We start from the raw sequence: 26,421 nt of genomic DNA, 5'->3' as shown, positions 1-26,421 counted from the left end.
AAATCGCCAATATGCGTGATCTCTTTGAATTAAGGTGAGTCTAAAAATACTATAGGAAAAGAAAAAAGTACCCCGAGATGGGCGAGAACCACCAACTTTACGATTACTAGGCACGTGTTTCTCCGACATCGCCACGGAGGCGATGTAGAAAATCTGGCTTGTAGAGGAGTAAATCGTTGAGATCTTTTTAATTTGGCTAACAAGGGTGCTCCTTTAACCGTATATATTCGACGGTAATCGACTGGGATTAGAAGAAATGCATTCGCCTTGTAATTTTATAACAAAATGACGCTCGTCTATTTACTTTTTTCATAGTTCTCCCACATTCACTTTCTAAAGATCGGCGGAAGTTGCCGTCTAAATTTATACAGTTATACACACTCATTTCAAGATTTTTCACTTTGTGGTGTAGAGGCAGGGGTTATTCTTAACCCCCGGAGCTCACTTTAGGAAAAATTCGTCAAGAAAACATAATATAATAATAATAATAACCGCATGCATATGAATGGCGATAGTTCGTGTTGGTCCCTTCGCTATTCTCCGCGATGAATGGAAGGAGCACGGACCAAAATGAAGTCCTCTCTGCTACGCGGTGGTAACTTCAACATCCTGACTCTAGATATCTGATTGACTCGACGAAACCCTGCCGCCTAGGTACACTAGCGGCAATCCCTCGGCGCGTAACTATACCGCTGACCGACACTTACCGGCAAGTGGGCCACTAGGTGTTGGCGACGTTTACGGCACGAGGGTGTAAAGCCGAAAATTTAAACTGTTAGTTATGGAGGGCACGCATTTGCCAAACATATTTTGCTTTAAAATATCTCGAAACCTAACCAATATTCTTGCACGTATTAATATAATATAAGGAATTACAAAATCACATCTGCTAATTCTCTTCTTCCTAGGCTGAGCAACTTGAGGAACGTTTCCAGACATTTTCCTCGTTGAGGAAGATCTATAAGGGTTGGATTTTTAGTAATGGCAACAACGGTATATCTTGAGAAGTAGAGTACTTACAAGGTTCGAAGTTTTGCATGCCCTCGATGTGATCACCAGCATTGAGAATCTCGCTTTCCCAGCGATGTGGAAGCTGCTGGATGCCGTTGGAGATGTCTAATCTCTGGATAGTGCGGATGGAGCGATTGGCCGCCCGGAGATCATCAACTGTACTGAAGCATGTCCCACGAAGTGGTTCTTTCATATTCGAGAAGAGGTCGTAGTCTCAGGGGCTTAAATATGGAGAACACGGGGGATGATACGCACCTCCCAGCCCAACGATGCAACAAATCAGTGACAGCACATGCTGAATGTGCCCTTGCATTGTCATGTAAAATGATGGGTGGGTTCGTCAGTAAATAGCATTATTTTCGTCTTACAGATGATCGCAGATTGTTTTGCAAAAAATCACAATAGTACTCTGCACTAACTCTGTGTCCTTGGGGGACGGTATGGTTCATGATTGCACCATCCCAGTCGTATGCAATGATGAGCATAGCTTTCACATTGGTTCGGGTATTCCGAACTCTTGTTTTTCTCGGTGACCCAGGATGACACCACTCGTTCGATTGCCATTTCAGCTGCGATTCATACACTCTAGCCCAGGTCTCATTAATAGCAATGATGTGCCGTAAGAAGACCTAACCTTCACGAATACACCGCTCCAAGTGTGTTCAAGCGGCGTCATATCGCTGCCACTTGTGTTGTTGAGTCAGATCATGTGTAACCCACCTTAAGACGATTTTACGCAATGCCAGGTTTTTCTTCAGAATTTTCAGCACAGTCAAATGCGCTAGTCCTGCATCGTTGACCAATTGACGAATAATGGCGTTCCGATCCACTAGCATTGACGCGTTCACGTTCTGCACATCTTCACTTACAGGAGGATGGCCGGAGCGAGGCATCTCTGTGACAGTTTGTCGTCCGTCACTAAAGGATTTGAACCACCTTACTACTGTACAATATGGTAATGCAGTTGCACCGCAAACATCTTGCAATACTTCGTAGCATTGTTTTGCATTCCTATCTCTGGCGCATTCAATTTCCAACCAGCTTCTCCGATCTTGGTTCGTAAACATGACTGTATTCCGTGAGAACTCAGTAGTCCACGAGCACTCACTCAGAATTACCTTTTAACTGCTGACGCTGCGCGCGCATGGAGAAGAGAGCAGGTGAGTTCATGTGCTCTGAGGGAGGGTCGGTATCTAACCTACCGCTGATATGAATTATAATGGATTGCTTTGCTCCCTAGTATATGGATAGCATTGTTGCAATTACTAAAAATCCAACCCTTGTATTTGAACTGTTTTTGAGTTGAAGAAGGAAACGATGAGCAACTGAACTGATGATCACCTTACAGCACCATACAGACCTTAGCATCTGAGTCTTACATGGAGCTCCTTCGTGGTTAAGCGGTTAGCGTGCACACCTTTTGCGTAGGGGACCCTGGTCCGATGCCTGGCGCGAGCCCATGAGGTTCAGATTCCAAGTTAATCAGTAGGTCCATGTCTCATATAGCCTCGCTGCTAAAAGGGACGTTAATCACAAAATCAACTCAACTCAACTGAATCTTACATGAAAGATTTTCAGCTAATTAAAAATGTTTGTGCAACATCAAGTAAGTGGCCGGCGTGGGTCATTGCTTACCATATTGGATTTCTATCAAGGTAGCCGGTGTTCCAATTCTTGCAGGTTCCAAATTCTTAATACCAATTTCAATTTCAATCCATAATCAGTGTGATGTGAAAGATCCTCTCCTGTGGAGAAGTAGACCGATACGATTGATTGATTGAGGTTTAATAGGGACTTCAGAATCGCGGCTATTTGTCCCCGTCACGAAGAAACTAATTCGAGAAAAAGTTGAATTGAAATACGTTCATGGAAAGAAACAGCCAAGTTGCCAGAATTTCATTTCGGAGAGGGACAAGGAGATATAAATCTTTCAAGATTGCTGCTTTAGGAACTTCCTTTATAGTCTATATAGATCTGCATGTTGTGACTGGGAAACACACACACCTAAATTCAGTCATTTCGATTTATTAAGTATCTACCCTAGTAGCAGAGACAACCTGCAAACCGCTTGAATTGCAAGTTGGCCAAGACTGCATCCAGCTTGATTTCAAACCGTGCAAGCATGCTGCAAGCTGGATTCCAGTAACGAAGTTACATGGAGGCAACCTTGTATGTAGTGCTTCATTCAAGTTTGGCGCAAGCGTTTTACAAGTTAAGTCAAGTCAATATCCAATGAAGGACCAGTGATGCTATGACGCTCTGCGAAGGGTCTAAAACGTCGCTTCCAAGTACAACAAAAGGCAAATTGTATGAAAGCATGCGTTTCAAGTGCAAACGTAGAAAGCCCAAAGCTAACACGCGCCAACTGGCCAAAAGATTTCTTGCTACTAGGGTATTAGTAAAGGAAAAAATGAACCTCTTATTTCTGTTTCAAATATAGGCATACAATTATTAAAAATACAATGAAAGGCATACAATGAATAGAGTTCATCAGTCCATTTATAGTAGCAATTTTCTTTGTCCGCTAGCGGCGGTAACATTAATCACTTTCTCAGCATTAGGTAACAGGTGGGAATGCATTAATAGGAGTGCAAGTACTGTAAGTCTTTCCCCACAGATTCTGTTTCGGAGACAGGATTATGATTATTTTCATTCCTGAAAACGATCCCTCCACCGACGCGGTTGGAACAGACAAGCAAGTTAAGATATTGAGTAGATTACTGATTGTTGGAAAGAAGGTTGGATTACAGGGATCGAACACTTCCATAATTTTGACACGTTTATTTAGGTCATGGTACTGTTTCGCACACCACTCTTTAGGCTTGAGGACGCAATCTAAAACAAAATTGGTCATTTAGTTCTGAATTTTTATGAGATCGTTTAGTTTTCATTCCTCGCCATGTCTCGGTAAAAGTAGTTCTAGAGAGCATAACACTTTCTTCTTGTCACAAAACCTCTTTTTCAAAACCGCAAATTAAATTACCTAAGTATGGTACAAAGACTGTTCTTCCGAGGAATTGCTTAGTGGATTTGATATTTTAGTTTGTATATTCGTCATTCTTGGGGGATGAATTTCACTGTCAAGACTTCTGCTAGTTTAGAACAATTTTGGAAAATATAACAAAAAGAATTTCAGATAGAGGAAACCTCGTGGCACTTGAAAACTAAACCGTCATCTTCTTTAAACAATCGACGCTACATTTTAACTTTTCGATCATTTTAATTTATGCCTAATGATGTTGAGTGATTAGGTATAAATTATTATCTTCATTCAACTGAAAATATTACAAATTTAGCATCATCGTGATCCTGAAACCAATTTCCTCTTTCTCTAATTCATATTACTTAAAAACTTCCATCATAAACATGATCTTCATTCGAATTATAGCAAAAATTAACTGTCTCATCCTCCCCATAAACTCACACTTACTCACAGATTTCGGATTTACTTTCCCAAATTTGGCAGGGTAAACGTTATACCTAGAGTAGTTGATTTATTTAGGGTAACCGCACCAAGAAACAAAACTGTGTTTATTTCTAATAAGGTGCGTATTTACGCCAGAGTAACAGCTTAATCTAGTGTGGAGAAGCTTATTCTATGGATATTAAATTCCACTCTACTTCGTAATACTAAATTTGAGAGTAGATTTTATCAGTGTTATTATTTTGTATTTTATTTCCATTCTTCTCCCTTCCCTCAGTTTTATTTTAAACTTTTTCCTTGACCAAAATTTCCTGGGTGACATGTCCCACCCGTCCCTCCTAAGCTACGTCCCTGAATAGAGAGAAAAATTTTGAAACGTAGAATATTTTCTTTAATTTTTCCAGGTCTAATTTATATATATATAATTGAAAATCACTATATTTGTGACTATAAATCTCCTGAACCGCCCCACCGATCTCGATTAAATTTGTAACATGGATGAGACTCAAGACTGGGCTGGTTTTAGGCTATTCACTTTGATGGTAGAACTAAGGGGAGGGGTGTGGGAGGGGGAAAATAAAACTTAATACCACTTGAACCACTCGACCGATCATGATCAGATTTTCAACATAGATTAGGTGTAGACCTCGGATCGTTTTTATGATTTAAATTTGACGGAGCAACGTAGGGGAGGAGAAGGAGGGGGAGATATATACAAATGAATTTATATAAGACTGAAAGTGACTATTTTTGTAACTTAATAACTCTTGAACTATTCGACCGACCTCAATCAAATTTTCAAGATACACGAGGTTTGGATCTGGATACATTTTTGTAATTCCACTTTAACGGTAGATCCTAGGGAAGGGGAGGAGGTCGTATATATAAAATCTAATAAAACCTAATAACTTTTGAACCAACCAATAATCTCGATCAAATTTTCAACATATATGAGGGTCGGACCTTGAGTGTTATCTGTTATTTCACTTTGTCGTGCCAACCTAGGGGAGAGGGAGGGGATATATGTAAAAAAAAGTTAAAATGAAAATGACTGCATTTGTGATTTCATCACTCTTGAAGAACCCGACCAATCTCAATCAAATTTTCAACATACATGAGCATAGGACCAGGGATTGCTTTAAGCTATTCACTTTTGACGACGCAACGTAGAGTTGGGGCAGGGGGGCAGAAAATTTAAAAATGATCAAAAATGACCGATATTAGTGTTGAATCCATAGTTTTCGGGGTCGATTAGAGAAACAGTGACACTTCTGATGCTGTTTCAATCCAAGTTCAGCCCTGATCGTTGGGAAGGGAAGGGTAAACGTAGGAGAGGAGATAAACATTTTAAAATGATCGAAAATGACTAATATTATTGTCGAATCCCTAGTTTTAGGAATAGCTGAGATTAACAGTGATATTCTGATGCCGTGTGCCGCAGCATGGAGGAAGGGAGGGGAGCTATATATAATAATAATTATAATCGAAAATGACCAATATTATGTCTAATCCATAGTTCTCGGGATCATTCAGATTAACAGTAACATTTCCGATCCTTTTTAAATCCAAAATCAGCCCCGCCACTTACGTTAGGGGGAGAAAGACATATATATATAAAATAATCGAAAATGACCAGTGTCGAATTTATAGTTTTCTGGGTCACTTAGATGAACAGTAATACTTACGATCCCGTTTAAATTCAAATTCAACCCCGCAACTTGGGAGAGGGGGAGGAAGAGATAGTTAAACATGGTCGAAAATTACCGATATTAGTGCTGAATCCACATTTTTGGGATGGCTGAGATAACGGTGACACTGCCGATGTCATGGCCCGCAACATGGAGGAGGGGAATATATAATGATCGAAAATGACCAATATTAGTGTCGAATCAATGGTTTATGGGGTCGCCGAAATGATCAATGATCTTTCCGATGCTGCTTAAATCGATGCCATTAAAAACGAAAGAAGCATATTTCATGGGTACTAAACACATGACATACGGAGTTGTGCATTTAAATTTTCATTTCAATCCGGCGAAGCGGGTAATATATGCTAGTGAAATAATAAATTATACCAACGTATTATATTATTGATATATGGTAGTAATCGGACAACACGCTCCAAATAATAGGGGCGAGTTTCATGTGCATTTCTTCGAGCAATAATACCACAACGAAAGCCTGATTAAGTGCTCGAGAAGTTCACCGACTGTCGTCATGTGGTTGAAATGTTAGGTGTAAGATGGGGTGCATCTTTCCAGGAATTTGTGATACCAGCAAAAACACTACCTAATGCAGTTATAGCTGTCAGGAGGAAATTGCTTTTACTGCTGACCGTACATGGAACACGCAATAACTCTATTTCTTCACAAATAAATTAACATAAAAGTTACCACATTGATTCCCCAAGAGATATTGAATGAAGTTAATTTTGGCTACCTTAATACAAATCCCTCAGTTACACCAAGCTGTCTAATTTTATTTAGGTCTAATTGTGAAGGGTACTCACTTTATGAGAAACTTCACTAATGTGGTTCGATTGGACCGTCAGCTCTGTGATTATTGGCTGAAATTCAAGTTTTTATTAGCGGTGGACACAAAACCTGGGTTTAGAAATACGAAACCGGTTTTTGAAAACTTTCAAGAGAAAGTTTTTAAATACCCTTTTCGATTTACTCTGAACAATCGGTTTCTATTTTGAAACCTGATCGTTTTTCTATCAAACCGGTTTTTGGGAAAACCGAAATGTCTATTTTTGGTTTTCGGTTCTTCCACAAAATAATATCCGGTTTTCATATTTAAAAAACAGGTTTCACAAATTCTTAGTTTTTGTCGAAATAAACTTCAACGAAGCACAGTCAACGGAATTGAATTCCACTCCTCCGTGTAAACTCTCCAAAAACAAGCAAGAGCGTGCAACTGCAGATGTTGGAAACACCTTCTCAGCAAGCCAGAGCCATATCTGGTATCAAGATCCAACTAACTTCACAAAGAAAAAACAAAACAAATAATACATTTTAAATTTTAATTTTGTATAGGATCATTGTAAGTTATTTATATAGATGAACATTTCTTCAAAATTTGAAGCATACAAACGAAAATTTTTGTTGAATGTAAAATTTAGAAATTTTAACATATAATAGGACGTATTCGATACTTTTCATGCAATATAATATTTTACTTTTTAGAAAATAGAATTTATAATTTCTATAATAGACTTCTGATTGTAACATATCCAAAAGATTTGGAGGAAATTATTCATAAAAGAATGCCAGTATTTGATTTTTTTGGAAAGTTAATCAGTATCTTGTACATTCTTGATGTGAAAACAACCCTTACGCTTCGGAGTTTTCTTCGGTAAAGTAACATCAGACTTGACTTTCTTAGCATTGAAAAATACTTTGTTATTTCTTCCTTGCATTACAAGTTTCCCTGATGAAGTGCTGCGTAATCTAATCCGGGCTGTGTTCCTAGCAACAGAAGAACAGACCTTACGATTCAGTTGTTGATTTCCACATTGAGATTCCTGAAGATATGTGATTAAAGCTTCGTCGGTACTCCCTTCAAATTTGATCCTGGAGTTTGAAGATTTAAAGCAGTAGGTAGAACAACTACCCATCTCGAATCGTCGCAATTCTTGAAAAACTTCTTCGAAATATTCCTCAAATTCACTGAAACGCAAATCAGTTCTTTCATTTTGGTCTTCTAGGATAAAATCACGGATTGGGGGTCTCAACTCATCTTTTTCAGTTTCATCTTCACTAAATGAATGTTTATCCTGCAGTTGCTTTACTTCAATTTTTCCTTCGAAAAGCGCATCCAAATACTGACTAATTAGATATTTCAATATTTTGTCCTCATTTACTTGAGTTTTCTTATTTCTCTTGTTCTTCTTCGCTTTACTGGTTTTGAGCTTTGGTCTTTTGGTCTTTTGTTTTATTTCCTCACCGCATCCATCCAACTCTTGGATTTTGTTTTTGTTATCTTCACATGAAATATTACATGGCGATACTTCCCTCTTTCGCTTCCTTGATGATTCCTCCGTTGCTGTAATTTCGTTTTCATTTACTGCTGTAGATTGTTGTTTTTCAATCACAAAATCATCAGGACCTAAATACCTTGAATTAGAAAGCAATTTATAACATTCTTCTAGCGTTAATAGGTTTGTTACGTGGCTGCTTCCTCCTTTCGGTGACGATTCGGAACCATTTTCTTTAACTTTTAATTTCGCTTGTTTACGTTTATTTAATTTGTTGTGTTTCTGAGAAGAGATCTTTTTAACTGTATTACTCCCATTTGTTGAAGTAGCTGCTCTTGGTTTGGATTTTTGACGAGAAGAAAGCTTCTCGGAACGTCTCTGTTGACTTTTGACCTTAGTTCCACTCGGTACAGTTGGCACACAACGAGGTTTGAATTTTGTATTATGTTGAGTGAGTTTATTTGACATCTGACGTAGTTCACGGTGACGAGAAGCATAATCATGATTACGTCTCGTTTTCAGCTTTTTTGTGAAAATACAGTAAGTAGTAAACAATAGTTTTATGTAGTCTGATTCTGTTATCACTCCGATTACATTTTTACTTGTTTCTGCACTTTTATTTTCGTTTTTCGTCTTACCAAGGGTCGAACTTTTAGCGCTAAGCGAACGAAGTTTAGAAATCTCACGTCCTCTTGGTTTGCCGTTAACTTCTGAAGAAATTGCTCTGGGACTAGTACGTCTCTCGGAGTACATCGTTCGTCGATTAAATTTTGAGGTGTTATCAGAGAAATTCCGATGAAGTGTTAGTTGCTGAACAGATGTGTTCTTCTTGGCAGCTCCAACGACTCCACACGTTGAGAATTTGGACTTTTTTGGAATTATTTTTCGAGGGGAATCCTTGCACTTCATTAATCTCTTTGAAGACATTCCTCTGCAGCTGCGATTTTTAGATGTCAAATTATTTATATGTGGTTTTCTCGCTTCACTTGGTAATTCTTTAACACTTCTTGTATTCGGTTTCTGTTTTTGGTTCATCATTTGTTTCCTCGTAGTAGAACTCTTTTCTTGGACTTTTGGCTTTTTACCACCATCCTTTAAGTTCTGATGGAATTCTTTTCTTCCCTGAATCCACGATGTACAGGTCGAGCAGTTACGAGAAGGATCATGTATGTAGATTACATTTCTCTCTGGAATTCTCGAAAGATAGGAAAGAGAACTAGCATTAGCTTTGATAGTTTCCTTCGGGATGTCTTCCTTACTTGCTCCTTCGAAAGCAGTAGACATTGTGGATGTTGCGTAATATGTTATTAAATTTCCCAGCCTTCTTTTTAAGCGATTAAATCGGCAGACAAACTTGTCATACATTTTCACTAAGTCAACTGCTGATTCTCTTTCCATAGTGTTGTTTCCAAAATAAGATTCTATTGACGAGATAAAGTTCAAAAAAATTAACCCCATTTGGTTTCTAGATTTTATCTTACCAACAGGTTTCTTAAAAGCAAAAGGTGTTGGTGTGGAGTTTCTCTTACTTAATAACAACTCACAAATGGCTTCTTGCAGATATTGTGTTGTTTTCTCTAGCTCTGTTATTTGTTGTGTATACTTTTCTAGACCTTTCCTTATTTTCTCACTATCATAATGCTTAATAATTGATGGAGATAACATCTGTCTGAGATCTGTCGACTTTTTACCTTTCTGCGAGTGGTTCAAGTTCTTTGTATTAGTCGAGGAAGGTTTGTTCAAGTTTGAGGAAGGCTTTGTTGAAGGTTTCATCTTAGAACTTCGGAACTTCTCCGCAGAAACTTTATCTACTTTCTGATCTTTCAACTTTGTCTTTCGAAGCATCTTATAGTGACTTCACGCTGAAAGACTCGTTATCTGTCCTTACGTATGTAGTGTACCAATATTTAAATTTCCAATATTCAATGTTCAGATAAATAGTTTACATTTTCTTAGGATTTCATCATATGTAATATACACACAGAACCTGAAACAAATATAAAAGTGTGTCTTTTATTAGAACATTTGCATTGAAAATTCTCCTTTTCTTTTATAATACCAATATAAATAGCCTTATACAATATACATAGAGAGTAAAACATAAGGATTTTCGTAAACTTCAATCGAATTCATAATGGAATAAGCTCTTTGCGGTTTTCCCGTATCTCTTCATGTAACATCAAAGTAGTGACGGTCAGAAGTATTTATTTAAATAATACAGTAGCAGCATAATATGTGCATTCGTGACAATACACTTTTAGCAGCTTTGTGTCTAGTAATCACGGGTACTGATGTCGATTTTTATATTTATTAGGTTATAAAACAGCTCTGAGGGATTCGAATTCAACTTAGAGGGTTGGTAGAGTGAAATAAGTTACTTCATACAAATATCAATTATTGGTTTGATTAGCCTTTTGAACATACACTATGTTTCATTTAATTTTATATTTGTTATATTCAAAACTCGTATTTTAAAGGACAACTTGCGGGCGATTGACGTCACTTTTAAAATCGTATCTTCTGTGCACCTTCCTTTTGATATGAGTCTGAGAGTGGAGTACTGATTTTTTTTTTTTTTTTTTTTTTACCGAAGGATGCGCTGAGAGTTCCGATTTGGAACCACAGGATAATAATCATGCACTTTTGCCATTAAGATTTATTATTATTATTATTATTATTATTATTATTATTATTATTATTATTATTATTATTATTATTATTATTATTATTATTTCAGAGTATCATAAGTGTGAAATACTGGGGAGATCGATAGAGTAACATAAAAATCTCTTATAGATTGAGTTCGTACGCTCATGCTTCTTGACGCTTATTTTTCCCAGGATTATGTTGGGAGCATGTCTGTTAAATATGCACTATAGAGGATCTCTTGCGCACACATTGCACATTACATTACATTTACATTTCTGGATGGCATATGTGTGAATTCCATTAGGCTGATATAAGCCTTCATTTCAGACTTTCTCGTGTTCAAGTTGAGTAGTTTTGGAGTTTCACGTCCCTTTCACCAGCGAAACTATATGAGACTGGACCTACTAATTAACGTGGAATCCGAACCACATGAACTCCCGCCGGGAATCGAACCCAGATCTCCCACTCCAAAGGCGCATACGCTAACTGTTTAGCCACAAAAGAGCTCTTTCTCATATTCGAAATTATACGTGTTGCAATATAGATTTTCCACATTTTTGGGCAGCCATAGCTGAAAACTAATCACTTTTCCGTATAGGCTCATATGAACTTTGTTCCTTATCTGAGTGTCAGGAATCGCTTCCCAAACGCTTTAGGTATTATGTTGAAACATCTGATACAATGTGTTATTTGTTGTAGGAACACAAGCTGGTTTTTTACATCAGCTCTGTGATATCTGATGTTTTTGCTTTTCGAAAAATTACACCCACCTAGAATAATTATGAATCCAGCTTTAAAATTAAAATAAAATTTCTAGTTTTCAGAGTCTTCTCCCATTATGCCTTATGCAAGACAGATAATTAATGGAAATTTAAGATTATGTACAAATTAGTGGCGTAAGATTGTAGAAGAATATATGAAAACCCCAAGAAAATCCACGGATAGTATACCAGAAACTAGTATAAACTATATTGATTTAATTTGATTTAACACCTTTTGATTTAATTCTCCCCAACTTGTCTTGACGGCCAGCTAATAAATATTTATTTTTCAATATTGTACTTCCTCCAACAAGACAGGGTCTTAAGCACAGAAATTTTCAGAATACCTTAAAAAAAAAAAAAAAAAAAAACTTCAGAATACATAAATCTTTTAGTGAGACTTGAGCCCACGATTAATTGCACTTCGTTATCCGAAACCGAACGCCCGAGGCTACAGGTCTACCCCTGAGCCCCCCTCTCCATACGAATTTAGTGAAACGTGAACCTTTAACAGTGAATAAAATTATGTCTCATGATGTGTGTCTGAGCATGGGATTTTGGCTTTGATACACTATAGATTATAAATCCATTTATTTTATAAAGTATTCCAGAGGGAAATAATTAATTATAGGAAGCGCGAATGACTGTACTGTACTGGTTCGATGTTCATTTAATATAAACAAAAAAGTCAACTCTTGAAACGTATCACTTGGTTAAAAGCAGGCCAGATTTCGACTGTGAGTTTGTTTCCGCTTTTCATTGTTTTATCCAATTTTATCATATCGTCAAATTAATAACTTACATTTATTATTCACTAGCTGAATATACCCATTCTTCGCATGGGGTCAGATAAAATATCTATGTAAACAAACTGAACACCAAAAAAATTGTTCTACTGCTTATATATATCCCGATAAACGCCCCCCGAGAACCCCTGGTTCGAATTTAAGAAAAACGCCTTAGGTCCCCAGATGGGGGCTGTATTTGGAAGTCAATGCCTATGGAAGTATCACTATTCATCTCACCGACCGCGAAAACTATGGATTTGACACTAATATCGGTATTTTGGATTATTTTTACATGTCTCAGTATCCCCCCCGATGACCTCCGTCCCTCAGCCGAATGGCCTTGAATGAATTCGGAGTTTCACCATTGAACTCAGCGACCGCGAAAACTGTGAATTCAACACTAATATCTGTCATTTTCTACTACTTTTACATGTCCCGGTAAATGCCCCCTGAGAACCCCCTGGTTCAAATTTAAAAAAAAACGCTTCGCCTTGGCCTGGACCAAGGTACCCGTGACCAAAATTTGTTAACTCTCAGCTCACATCCCAGGTCGGTCCAGGTAAACGCCCCCTGAGACCCCCTGGTTTGAAATTTGAAAAAAAAAAAAAAAACGCTTCGTCTTGATCTGGGGACGCTACCAAGGTACACCTGACATTGGTAATTCTCGGTCCACTCGTCTGGTCCCCAGGCCGCACACGGACAGACAGACAAACAAACACACAAATAATCTCTTTATTTTATTTATATTAGATAGATGAATAAATCCATTCTTCGCATGGGGGCTATATTGGGAAGTCAACGCCTGTGGGAGTATCACAATTCATTTCAGCGACCGCGAAAACTATGGATTTGACACTAACACCGGTCATTTTGGGCTATTTTTTTACATGTCTCATTATGCCCCCGATGAACCCCGGCCCGCGTATGGTATCTGAATTTGTAAGTCATTGCTAATGGAAGTGTCACCATTGATCTCAGCGACCGCGAAAACTATGGATTGGTCACTAATATCGGTCATTTTGGATTACTTTTACATGTCTCAGCACCCCATCCCCCGCTGATCCCGGCCCGCAGCCGAGTAGCTGAATTTGAAAGTTAATGTAATCGGAGTTTCACCATTGATCTCAGCGACCGCGAAAACCATGAATTCAACACTAATATCGGTCATTTTTTACTACTTTTACATGTCCCGGTAAACGCCCCCTGGTTCTAATTTTGACAAAAACGCTTCGCCTTGGCCTGGGGCCTGACCCTAGGTATCCGTGATCAATATTTGATAACTCTCGGTCAACTTGTCTGGTCCCCAGGCCGATCCCGGTAAACGCCCCCTCCTGAGACCTCCAGGCCCGAAATTTAAAAAAAAACGCTTCGTCTTGATCTGGAGACTAGACTAAGGTACCCCTAACCAAAATTTGGTAACTCTCGGTTCACTCGTCTGGTCCCCAGGCCGCATACAGCAGACAGGCAAACACACAAACAAACTCTTTATTTTATTTATACTACTTGAATATACCCATGCTTCGCACGGGGGCTGTATTTGGAAGTCAACGCCTGTGGGAGTATCACCATTGATCTCAGCGACCGCGAAATCATAGGATTTAATACTAATTTCGGTCATTTTGGGCTATTTTTTTTACATGTCTAGGTATCCCCCCTGCTCTCTCTCGGCCCGCATTCAATTGTAACTAAATTTGCAAGTCATCGCTAATGGAAGTGTCACCATTGATTTCAGCGAACGCGAAAAGTATGGATTTGACACTAATATCGGTCATTTTGTATTACATTTAAATATCTCGGTATCTCACCCCCACGCTGACCCCCGACCCAGAGCCGAATAGCGTGAATTTGGAAGTTAATGCGATCGGAGTTTCACCATTGATTTCAGATACCGCGAAAACTATGAATTCGACACTAATATCGGTTATTTCCTACTACTTTTACATGTCTCGGTAAACGCCTCCCTGAGACCCTCCAGTTTCGAATTTTGACAAAGCCGTTTAACTCTTGTCTGGAGCCTGGACCAAGGTATTCGTGGCTAAAATTTGGTAACTCTCGGTCAATTTGTCTGGTTCCCAAGCCTGTTCCGGTAAATGCTTCCCTGAGAACCCCCTGGTTCGAAATTTGAAAAACGGGCTTCGTCTTGATCTGGATCTTGGGCCAAGGTACCCCTGACCTAAATTTCGTAACTCTCGGTCCACTCGTCTGGTCCCCAGGCCGCACACAGACAGACAGACAAACAAACACACAAACAAACTCTATTTTATTTATTTATGAAATGAAATGAAATCTTTGTTTTACGTCCCACGGTTATGCCGATTAGGCTAAAGGAGACGGTGACGATGACTAATGAATGAAATGGTGGAATGAAGAAAGTGGGAGGAAACGGGAGAACCCCGAGAAAACCCACGCACACGGTGTTTGTCCACCACAAAGTTATTTCATTTATATTAGATTAAAATTACTACTTTACTTGCTTTGACGTTAGATTCATCATCATCATCATCATAGGTATTCTGCCTTTATTGGCAGGTCACTTGCCGCAGCTGAGAAGCTTCCATGCTCCACGGTCCTCCGCTAACTTCTTCGCGTATGATCTTTCTGTTTTTAAATCATCCATTAATTGTAGTCTCCTTCACCCCATCCCTCTCTTTCTTGACACCATACCCTCTAGGACGTCCCTCATGATACAATCTCTTCTTAGGCAATGTCCCAACCAGTTTCTCTTCCTCTTCCTAATAATATCTAAAAGTGTTCTTTTCTCACCCACCATTTCTAACACTCTCTCATTCGTTTTGCGCTCGACCCAACTAATTCTTTCCATTCTTCTCCACACCCACATTTCGAAGGCTTCCAGTCGATTTTCATCAGCTTTACGTAATGTCCACGTTTCCGCCCCATACAGTATAACACTCCACACGAAGCATTTTATGAGTCTTTTTCTCAACTCTTTCTTCAAGGTCCCACAAAACAGACTTTTCTTCCTCCTAAAGGCTTCTCTCGCCATTCCTATCCTTGCTTTTATTTCACGTTCGCACTTCATGTTATTGCTAAGAATACTACCCAGATATCGAAAACTATTCACTTGTTCTATTTTCTCCCCTCCTACTTTTATATTTGACACAGACCCCTTCGTTCCAATCACCATAGCTTTTGTCTTTCTAACATTTATTTTTATCCCATATTCTTCAAAGCCCTTTCTCATTTTTTCTAACATTTTCTTGATTTTCTTTTCAGATTCTGCAACAAGCGCCATATCATCTGCAAATCGTTAGATTAAGCTACAATAAATCGATAGATGAGTGAGCCGCTGTGGTTTAATCTGTAAGGCACTTACCTACCTTTTCCAGAGCTTGGGTTTAATTCCAATAGGAGAGGAAATTTACCTTGTTCTACCCTGTTTCCAAAGCAGATCAAAATTTATACAATCAGTGCGTGGTGCTATGTATGACAACGCTTGTGTGTGTTGAAACCCAAAAAGAATGTAGGCTCATTTTCACTCAGTGCATGGTAATCATATGATGTCCTAAATTGAGGATATCATTACTTTTGCCATTTTTAAGGGAAATCCATTAGCATGCTACGACTACAAAGAGAGAGGGAGAGAGAGCAATCCAATTGTAAGTACATCTCTGATTGAGGTTCACAACATTTTACGTTGAAGAGTTAATCTCGATATCTTAAGACTTTAAAACAAACTTCCTATTACAGTCATTTTCAAATGGAGGATATTTCTACCCTCAGAGAAAACCACACAGACATACTGGACGATCAGGAAACCGGCGTAAGAAAGAAAAGGGAAAAATTTAGGGAAATGTCTGTGTGCGTGTAATGGTATCATCAACGAGTGGTACACATTTAAAAACATCTAATTCATCATTAATATTCTGATTTGTTTGCCACCACAGTTTTTCACAATGTCGTGTTTCTCTGTCTACTGCTCTGTTTTACAGAGAGTGGAACAAGCAGACGACGACAGGATACCTCTAAAAACGAGAAAAATTGAGATCACTATCTTGCTAGTATCTCTCGATTGTATATCGCGTACAAAAATATCATATCGGCTGTAAAGTATCTATAGTGTCTCTATATCGACCCTAAACTATAACATTTTGTAATGGACAAAATCGTGCCTGTGAGCTTTATTGTGGTTCTCAAATTTTCTCCCATATTCTCATTTCGCCTTACCTTTTGTAATCATTCGTCTGCTAGAGCATACAGGGCATAACGTGGGACCTAAAGAAGTAGACATTCCATATGATCATTTCAAAAATAATACAGACAATGAGAAAAGAACAGGAAGAAAGTTTATCTGGAGCTACACTTGAAGGATCCATCCTTGCATTTGCCTGGAAAAGTAAGAAAAAATCCAAGGAAGAACTCGGTCGAATTCACTACCACTCGAATCTCGGACGTCCCTATTGCAAGGCATTGAATGTCCTTTCGAGAGATTGAAATTAATTTACCATTCTCAGTCAGAATAATCGTATAAACGAAATGACCTTCCTCAGTAGTTTGCTTGGTATGTAAACTAAATAAATGAAAGTGTGTTGGCTCGTAGTGCTCAGTAAATATTGTAAAGTCATTGCTCTCATCGGAAGTTAAACTCAGGATTTTGTATAACAAAGAACCAGAGACAAGTCATACGGCTAATGTCCGTAGTTTAATTCTATTGTATTCCTAATTTCTGTTTATAATAATCAATTGATATTAATACAAACATTAAACTACTACTCTGTTTAGGTTACAACTTACCTGAGCTCTATACAATGCATGAGCATACAGGCTATTGACTTACGAAATTATTAAATAATACTAAAACTACAACTTTACGATTAGTATATTATTATATATAGCACATACGTATTTTAAATATATTTTCCAAAAAATAATATATAAATACTTGTACTTACCAAATCAAAACCTGACATCAGCACGATGAAAACAAAAATTTATTTGTTACCAAGACAATAATTATTGTGGTACAATAGTTACATTGTTGGATTGTCGAAATTAATACTTTAATTTATGCTATATAGGTACATTGTTGGAATTTTACATACTACCCACACTGAAATACGAAATAAAAGTTATGCAAAATTTTCTTTCTGATTTATTTATTTGATATTTATGTCAGGAAGTCTGCTAATATTAATTCAATCGATGTTGAACTATTCCAAAGCAACCATTGTCTGTCCATCCCAATAACTGTAAAGGTCACACTTATTTTTTGAAGCCATTTTAACTCATATGTAAAGTCGAGTGTTTTCATTCGGCACAATTTCCCATTGCTTGGGATTCTTGAATAAGATATCGTGAAATTCAACAGAAAACTCCTTAGAAAAGTTATAGATGTCTATATTAATATAGTAAGTTTCACGTTTTCAGGTATTTTCATTAAATTACATACATCTGTCGCTGTAACGCAAGAATCATTATGGGCAGTCCAATAATTATTTAGGTTATTAGAACGGTTTAGCTTACTGTAAAACCACATACACTTTGAAATTGCCGGCAGAAATTAAGGTAGAATCACATGGGAGGCTTTGATCCTGGCCATCCTCAATTTATGCCATTAAATAGAACTACAAGGATCACCCAAAGTGTAGGATTTCGTAGGATGTAGCAAGATACTATTTACCACAGTTCTATGAACAGCAAGAAGAAACAATCACCAATAGCGTTATTAGGTAAGAATCTAAATGGAAAAAAACAATGAAGGCACAGAAAACAATCCGCATCTAAGAAAGAGAAATGAATCAAATAGCTCTACTACTAATAGTGATCAAATTTGAATCTGAGAGGAGAAATAGTTAGTACCTCTGAACTTATGAAAAAGTGGACTCATTCAGCGATGAAAAATTTCCTTCACCGGGACAATGCTCTGTGACACACTTTTTGGTACTTCCATGGATAAAGTTGTAGAATTATACTAAAAATTGCTAACTTATCCTCCATATCAATACATTTGGTTCTGTCCGATATTTTTCTCTTCAATGACCTGGAGACCTGGCTTGGAAGAGATTCACCTTTGATGAGAAGATTGTGTTCGAGACAAAATCATATTTTGCAGCATTTGTCAAATCTTTTTCCTTTCGAGCGCCGTTAGAAGAGAAAAAAGTCATAAAAAAATCAAATTCGAGATTTGTACGGATTTACAAGCTTCATAGCCCCTATATACCCAAATGTGATCACTCTTCTAGACGTAACCGTTTACCAAATTTAAAGCTTATGTTTCGTATAAGATTACGTAGGGGCGTTTTTCATTTTTTCTTCCCACCCCAAAATTAAAGGTAGTTTAGTGAAGGGTGAATGTTGGAAATTGTAATTTTCTTGGAAACGGCTCTAATGATTTTGTTTTAAGTTTCATATATCAAGATTTTATTAACATTTTCATATTGTGGTATAAGTCATTTCTCTGGCAAAAATCCAATGGTAGTAGTTTACTCCAAGGTGTGAATTCTTCTAGAGCGATCGTATATATAAAAAGAACCGACTCAAGCGATTTTATTCGTATTTGATAAATGAGTCTTTCTTTAGTAAACTAATAATATGATATAACTCATTTGTTACAAGAATACTCAGAATTTATAATTTAGTATTGAGGGTGTTTCTCCAGGCCATTTTCTCAAAAGAAAGTCAGATATTTTTGTCCATATTTTATAATGAAATATATCATTATTAACTTCATAATATTTCATAAATCAAATTATTGTAAAGAAATACAAGGAGTAGTTTACATTTGGAGTGAGTATTTTTTCTGGTGATTTTCTCAAAAACGACTGAAGCGAATTTGTTCTAACTAACTCTATGGCCTATACAACCCGGAGTTTGAAGTTTGAATGCCGGATTCACAAAAACTATCCACTGACTTCTATTCTTAGCCAACTGGATCCACTTTCTACTTTGTATTCCTATTTCTTTAAGACCCAACTTAATATTATCCCTCCATCTGCGCCTAGGTATTCCTAATGATAGTTTTTCGATTGGATTTCCAATTAAAACTTTTAAAGAATTCCTAGTTTCTTCCATTTTGGCAACATGATCTGTCCACTTGAGCATCCTAGACTTGATGATTCTAACAATGTGTGGTGTACGGTGCATATTATGCAGTTCCTCGTTATAAAGTAAATGCCGTTTCCCACTCTCGTTCCTCTTGAGTCCAAGTATACCTCTCAGAAATTTATTCTCACACACTTTCAGTCTGCGTTCTTCCCTCAGAGTAAGCGACCATGTTTCGCAACCATACAGGACAACATGCATTATTATTGTTTTATATATGTATTTTAAACTTCACTTTCGTCGACGGCATTCGGCAAATGATTTTTTGAACTGTGCAATAAGACGAATTTCCTCGATTCAGTTATATTTCATTTCTTTGAGGATGTGGTTTTTGTCTGTTAATATTAATCGTAGTGTAAAGACCTGATAAAAGCATGAGGGAGTGCGAAAACTGTATTGTAAAGGAGAGACAAATTCAAAGTACAAAAGGAGCTGCAATTGGAAACTTTTAAAGGAAAAGCATTATTCAAAATAATGAATTATGGGTAGCAGTAGAGACGTTGGTAAAGGTAGGAAAGAAACTTAAATTTAAGAAACAATCTCACCGTGGATTAGTTGTCCATCGTCGAGGTACTTCTCTCAGGTTGATCTTGAAGAATAGTGTCGAGGATTTGTAGAACGAGGAACGTTGCGATTCTCATCAATTGGTCTCGTTATAAATTTCAATCAAAAGGACCTCGATCATGCTTTTTAAATTGCTTTTAATCTGACTGTTCCTCTGATGTCATAGACATGTAGACAGAAGACTAACCGTGTGAAATTACGTCATACAGAGGTAGTCAATTACCCAAAATCGAAAGAGACAAAGTCCTATCACAATCTGCCAATGACCCAACAAAAACAGACCAAGCTTAGGAACCAAGCTGCTGGCGTTGCTGGATGTTACCCTTCTCAACTCAGGAACAGCTATTCACAGACGTCAAAATTCTCGTTTACGACGACCAATACTTGTTTGTAGACGTGAAGAGTGACAGGCGAACGATCGAATAGAACATTGTCTGGATGTTGACCTATGACTGCGAGGGCCAGTAAGATGCAAATTCATTGAGAAAGCGCCTTACCACACCACAATTACATTTTAAAGCAGGATGAGCGAGACTTTGTAAAAGTTGACGAAGCATAGCGAAAGGTAAAGGAAGGGGCGAAAGGTTAGAAAACTGCTACTACAGTTTATTACAAAAGTTTATTACAATTACAAGGATTTCCTTGTAGATAGCAAACATTGAATAAGAAGACGACTTTTTTTTTTCTCGAAGTTACAATGTTGATGGCTGCAAATGACATCAAGGGCGAATGGTCGTTGTTACTGTATATGCAGGCCTTGAGCTTCAATATCAAAGATGTACGATTTTGTTGGGCGCACGGTGATACCCAAATGCTTCACAAACGATTATTAAAGATTGACGGGTCCTTTAACCTAATCTCGTTACACTAAATATTTGAAAGTGTTGACTTTTTCGAAACTATTATATGATATTTTAACGCATCCATAGTTTGTAGTATTACGATCCTGGCGAACTTCCATGTACGAAGTGCTAACCAAAATATCCGAGAATATTTTTTACCGGGCAAACCAGTACCAGTACGACATTCTGCCGCTAGATTTCTCGAGATACATGTATTAGCTACTGCACCACAAACTTACGTCATTTTTGGCACATTCAGTTGTGAGTACGTTTTTCACTGCTTCTGCGATTTATCAAATGACTGACGTTACGGAGCAATGAATTTGTATCAAGTCCTGTGTCAAATTGAAGAAAACTGCAGTCAAAACCCACCGCATGCTGAAAGAGGCATTTGATGAAAATACACTGTGTCAAGCAAGAACATTTGAGTGGTTCAAGCATTTCAAAGAAGCCCGCAAATCTGTGGAAGATGACAAACATTCTTGTCTACCATCAACATGCACAACACCGGAAATGATCATGAAATTGCGTGATGTGATTCGCGAAGAAAAAAAGGCAGACAATGCAAGATATTTGTAACAGACTCCGACTGTCGTACGGTAGGTATCTACGAATTCTGTCCGATAGACTGAACATGAGACGAATTGCAGCCAAGTTTGGCCCTCGCCTTCTCAGCATCGTCCAAAAAAAAAAAAAAACTCAGTATTCAGACGTGCACTTAGCTGGAACAAAGAGTTCGAGAGTGTCCACACTTCCTATCCAGAGTTATCATAAGTGATGAATCTGGCCTATGGTTATGACCGGGAAACGAAGCAGCAACAATCACATTGGAAGATACATCTTCTCCAAGGCCGGGAAGAGCTTGACAAGTGCTCAGCAACATCAAGTCGATGCTGAACATCTTTTTCGACATTCAAGGAATTGTGCATAAGGTGTTTGTTCCGTCTGATCAGAATGTGAACGGGAAGTTTTACTGCGGGGTTTTGAAGAGACTGAGGGAAGGTGTTAGGTGCAAACGGCCAGAGCTGTGGGAAACGAAAGACTGGTTGCTGCACCATGATAACGCACCCGCGCACACCATGCTCGTTGTGAGGGAATTCCTGGCCAAAAACAGCATGACAAAGTTCCCCGTTCTCCCTACTCCTCTGTCCTAGCCCCGTGCGACTTCTACCTGTTCCTGAAGATGAAACTCGCGACGTTTTGACTCCAATGAAGACATCCAAGTGGAATCGCAACGGGTCCTGAACACCCTTCACCCTGCTGACTTCCAGAAGTGCTTCCAAAAGAGGGAACAACGCTAGAATCGTTGATTATATCAGAGCCCTGCAAACCCAGGTCCGAAGACGACCCAGCCCGGCTGGACCTGTATTCTGTGCCAGGTCTGACTCGGCCCGATTATCGACCCGGGCGGAGAACGAGCAGGGCTGTAAACGGCCGGGCAGAGACCGAGCAGGGCGTAACCGGCCTGAGAACAACTAAGTCTGATAAGTCAATTCGATGCTTCAATATTCAATGGAAAATGGGAGATGTGTCGTCATAACATTGCAATGTCTATTTGTCCTTCTTGAATGGGAAAATCGTGTGAAATGTTACCCAAGGTTTGCTTTCTACATCCCTATTCTATCTATCTATTTCTTATTGGTTCTTGCTCTGATCATAATATAATAATATATAATGTTTATTAAATAATACAGCTCATGAACGTAAAAATTTTATACTACACTCATTAGTGCGTTACGAGTAACAGAGAAGATAGATAAAACTGTTACACCGTATGTAGTACTTTTAATACAACTGCTAATACCACTATTACTACGGTGTATTACGACTACGAATACTAGTGCTACTTTTAGTATTACTGCCACTGCTATTACTCTTACTACTACTCATACTACTATAGTAATATGAAAGCGAATACTACAACTGCTATTACTAGTAATACTAAAACAAATTAAATGAAATTAACTTTTACGTCCCACGATTATTCCGGCTAATCTAAAAAAGGCGGTGATAAGTAGAAATGAATGAAAATGGTGGAGTGAAGAAAGTGGAAGGAAACGGGAGAACCCACGCACACGGTGTGTGCACACCACAAAGCTCACTTGGCACGAGCTGGGATCGTACCAATGATCCCATGCACTAGAGGTGAATGCTCTACCACTGAACCACCGCGGCCTTATACTAAAACAGTACAACTACTAATATTACTACTACTACGAAGCATCTGTTCAAATTCTACGTAGACCGGCCATAATAACTAGGATTTCTCATATTTCTTTTTTTTTATTTATTTATTTTTGGTAATTAGAAGGTAAATTCTGTTCCACCGGACATGTCAATTCTGACGCAAAGTCATAGCAGGTTAGCAGTATTAACAGTGGTCATAAGTAGTAATAGTAGATGTAGTAGGAGTAGTAGTAGTAATAGTAGTAGTAGTAGTAGTAGTAGCAGCAGCAGTAATAGAAGTAGTAGTAGTTAAAGTGGTAGTGGTAGTAACATAAGTGGTGGTAGTATAATAGTAGTAGTAGTAGTAGTTTGCAGTCTTGTATAAAGAGTTCTTTTTCCAAACAAATTACGATTGACGTAAGCTGGCAGTATAGCACCCGATCCATCTTTTGCAGTGTCCGATCCGTTCTGGCCCGCCTCAGCCCAGTCCGAAATACTTAAAACGGGCCGGGCAAATTCCGGCCGGGTCTGGCAATACATGCCGGAGGGGACTACTTTGAAGGTGATGGAGGACATTAGAACGTAATTATAGTTCTCTGACTTTTACAATGACATTCTCGGATATTTTGGGTAGCACCTCGTATTTAATTTTCTCTGGATTTACTTCTAAATCTATGTCCCAGTAAATGTTTATCAAGACCTCTGCATATCTTTCGATTATTCTTCTATCATCCTCCATCAGATTCACATCATCAGCATATGATATAATCTGATGAATACCATTTAGTTCCAGGCTCTGGTTGTTATCTTGGAATTTCCTTATAGTGAACTAACCACAGAAGAAAGTTGAATAATAACACTAGTTAACAAAGGTTTTGTTACATAAAAGGAAATACCTGTTCTTAAAGGAACTTTTAGCGCTGAATTCGAATATGCACTCGGTTTTTCTCCATCACGTACGATTTTCCCGTAACAGAGGGATTTTCGGGAAAATCCCTCAAAAATTTCCCTTTTCGTTTATTTTACACCCCAAGATCTTGTCCCCTTGCATATACTAACATAGAAATTATACCTAAGTATACTTTGATTCATATTTAACAAACCCTCCAAGTTTCGTAATAATCGCTTTATTCTTTCTAGAGAAATAAATATGCATTCTCTAAATATGCAAGAAATGTTGCATTCTCTAACAAGACCCCAACAATAGTCCCCCATCATTGAAGGATCTCATCGTCCCTGGTACCTTTTCTCCATTGCCATTATATCTTGGTGGAATCTTTCCCCCTGTTCGTCGCTGAGAGCACCTAGGTTAGCAGGAAAGAAGCTGAGGTGGGAGTGCAAAAAGTGGATTTTTAAAGACATCCTACAACCCAACTCTTTGTATTTCTGTATCATGTCCTGTACGATTTCTGTGTAACTCTCAGCTTTTTTATTGCCCAGAAAGTTGCGCACAACACACTTAAATGCTGTCCAGGCAGCTAGCTCAGCACTGTTTAACTTGCTGTCAAAGCTATCATCAAGCATTAATTTCCTAATTTGGGGACCAATAAACACTCCCGCTGAAATCTTAGCATCACTCAGGTTAGGGAACTTATCTCGCAAATACTTGAAACCTTCACTAGATGTGTCCATGGCTTTGACAAAGTTTTTCATAAGTCCTAACTTGATATGAAGTGGCGGTAGTAATATCTTATTAGGACCTACCAAAGGAGCGTATTTGACGTTGCATTCTCCAGGTACGTAATTCACTCTAGGTTCCCATTCCTTCACTTCATAATGTTTGTCATCAGCTCGGCTATCCCATAAACATAAAAAACATTGGTACTTCGTGTAACCGCACTGCAGTCCTAATAAAATACCAACTACCTTGAGATCACAACATATTTGCCAACAATGGTCCTTGTAATTTATAAGATTTAGCAAAGTTGACATTGTGTCATAGGATTCCTTAATCTTCACTGAGTGCGCAAGTGGTATAGAAGGTTTTTTATTTCCATTATGTAAAAGGACAGCTTTAAGGCTGACCTTTGACGCGTCGATAAATAACCTCCATTCTTCTGGAACGTGAGGAATTCCTAGCTCCGCCATCAACCCATTTATATCCGTACATACGCCCACATTATCTTGCATTGAGAAATAGCTTGAAAATTGAACATGCCTTTTCCTGTACACTGATATGTTCGTTTCTGCATCCAATAAGTTCCACTGCTGGAGCCTTGATCCCAGATATTCCGCCTCTTGTTTTGTCAGGTGCAAATCACGGACTAGGTCATTAAGTTCACATTGCCGGATGAAATGTGGCTCGCGAACACAGTCAGGGATGAACGTTGGATCCTTGGATGTACATGTTGATGTCGATGGTTCATCAAGGTCATGATCATCATCAGAGTCTTTTGGCCATATCTCTTCCCAGTTGGTAGGGGGCTCGGGAAGTGGAAGTTCATCCCCGTGCGGAATAGGTCTAATTGCGGATTTAACGTTGGGATAACTTATTGTGTATTTGCTTTTTTTAGAATGTCCCTTAACTACTGTGAGACAAAAATAACAATCATCCAGATGGTTGGTGGGTTCTCTCCACACCATTGGTACAGCAAATTTCATGAACCTCCGTTTCCCTTTGGCCCATGCAAGTAAAATGACGTAGCACGACGCACAAATTATGTTGGGTGCCCAAGTTTTGTCCTGATCTCCCACACGACATCCGAAATATATATAATATGCTAGTTTCACCGATGGCGTAATGGATCTACACTGTCCTTTAACTACAGACTGGTCACACACATAACAAAAACTATTTGGTGAGTTAACACACGAACGCCGTCCTCTTGACGCCATTGTACTGATCACAAACTAAACTTCTGGTCTTAGTTGGGTATAATGCCGTTAAGATCAAACATGAAAGCACTCTTAGCAGCAAAGATAACTTTGAAAGTGAAGTAGTGTTAAACCACACGTCAATATAAAAATGTACAAAACTCCCTCACCAGGTGTCAAGAACACAAGAAAGAAAGAAATGCGCGGGGGGAGGGGGAAACGATACCGTAGTGGAAAATTCAGACTGCATTAGTTCATTGTTGTCAACAATGAGTCTGTATTCCATTCTTTCTTTCTTTTGCATTCTGTTACATTTGAAAACAAATATTGATAACCATTTCATGAACAAAACGAAAAAACTTGG

At 38.3% G+C, this 26,421-nt stretch overlaps 1 protein-coding gene across 1 annotated transcript; it reads right to left on the bottom strand.

Moving 5' to 3' along the window:
• Nucleotides 1–1,673: 1,673 nt before the first annotated feature.
• On the bottom strand, nucleotides 1,674–2,078 carry LOC145674228 (protein GVQW3-like). The gene has a single exon (XM_081744062.1). The coding sequence runs from the start codon at nucleotides 2,076–2,078 to the stop codon at nucleotides 1,674–1,676; it is 405 nt and encodes a 134-aa protein (XP_081600188.1).
• Between the last annotated feature and the right edge of the window lie 24,343 nt (nucleotides 2,079–26,421).

Source organism: Thermobia domestica, chromosome 17 (assembly GCF_964235325.1).
Source record: "Thermobia domestica chromosome 17, izTheDome1.hap1.1, whole genome shotgun sequence".
Classification (NCBI taxonomy): Eukaryota; Metazoa; Arthropoda; class Insecta; order Zygentoma; family Lepismatidae; genus Thermobia; species Thermobia domestica.
Note: the sequence above shows the minus strand (reverse complement) of the source record. Positions and strands in the feature narration are given on the sequence as shown.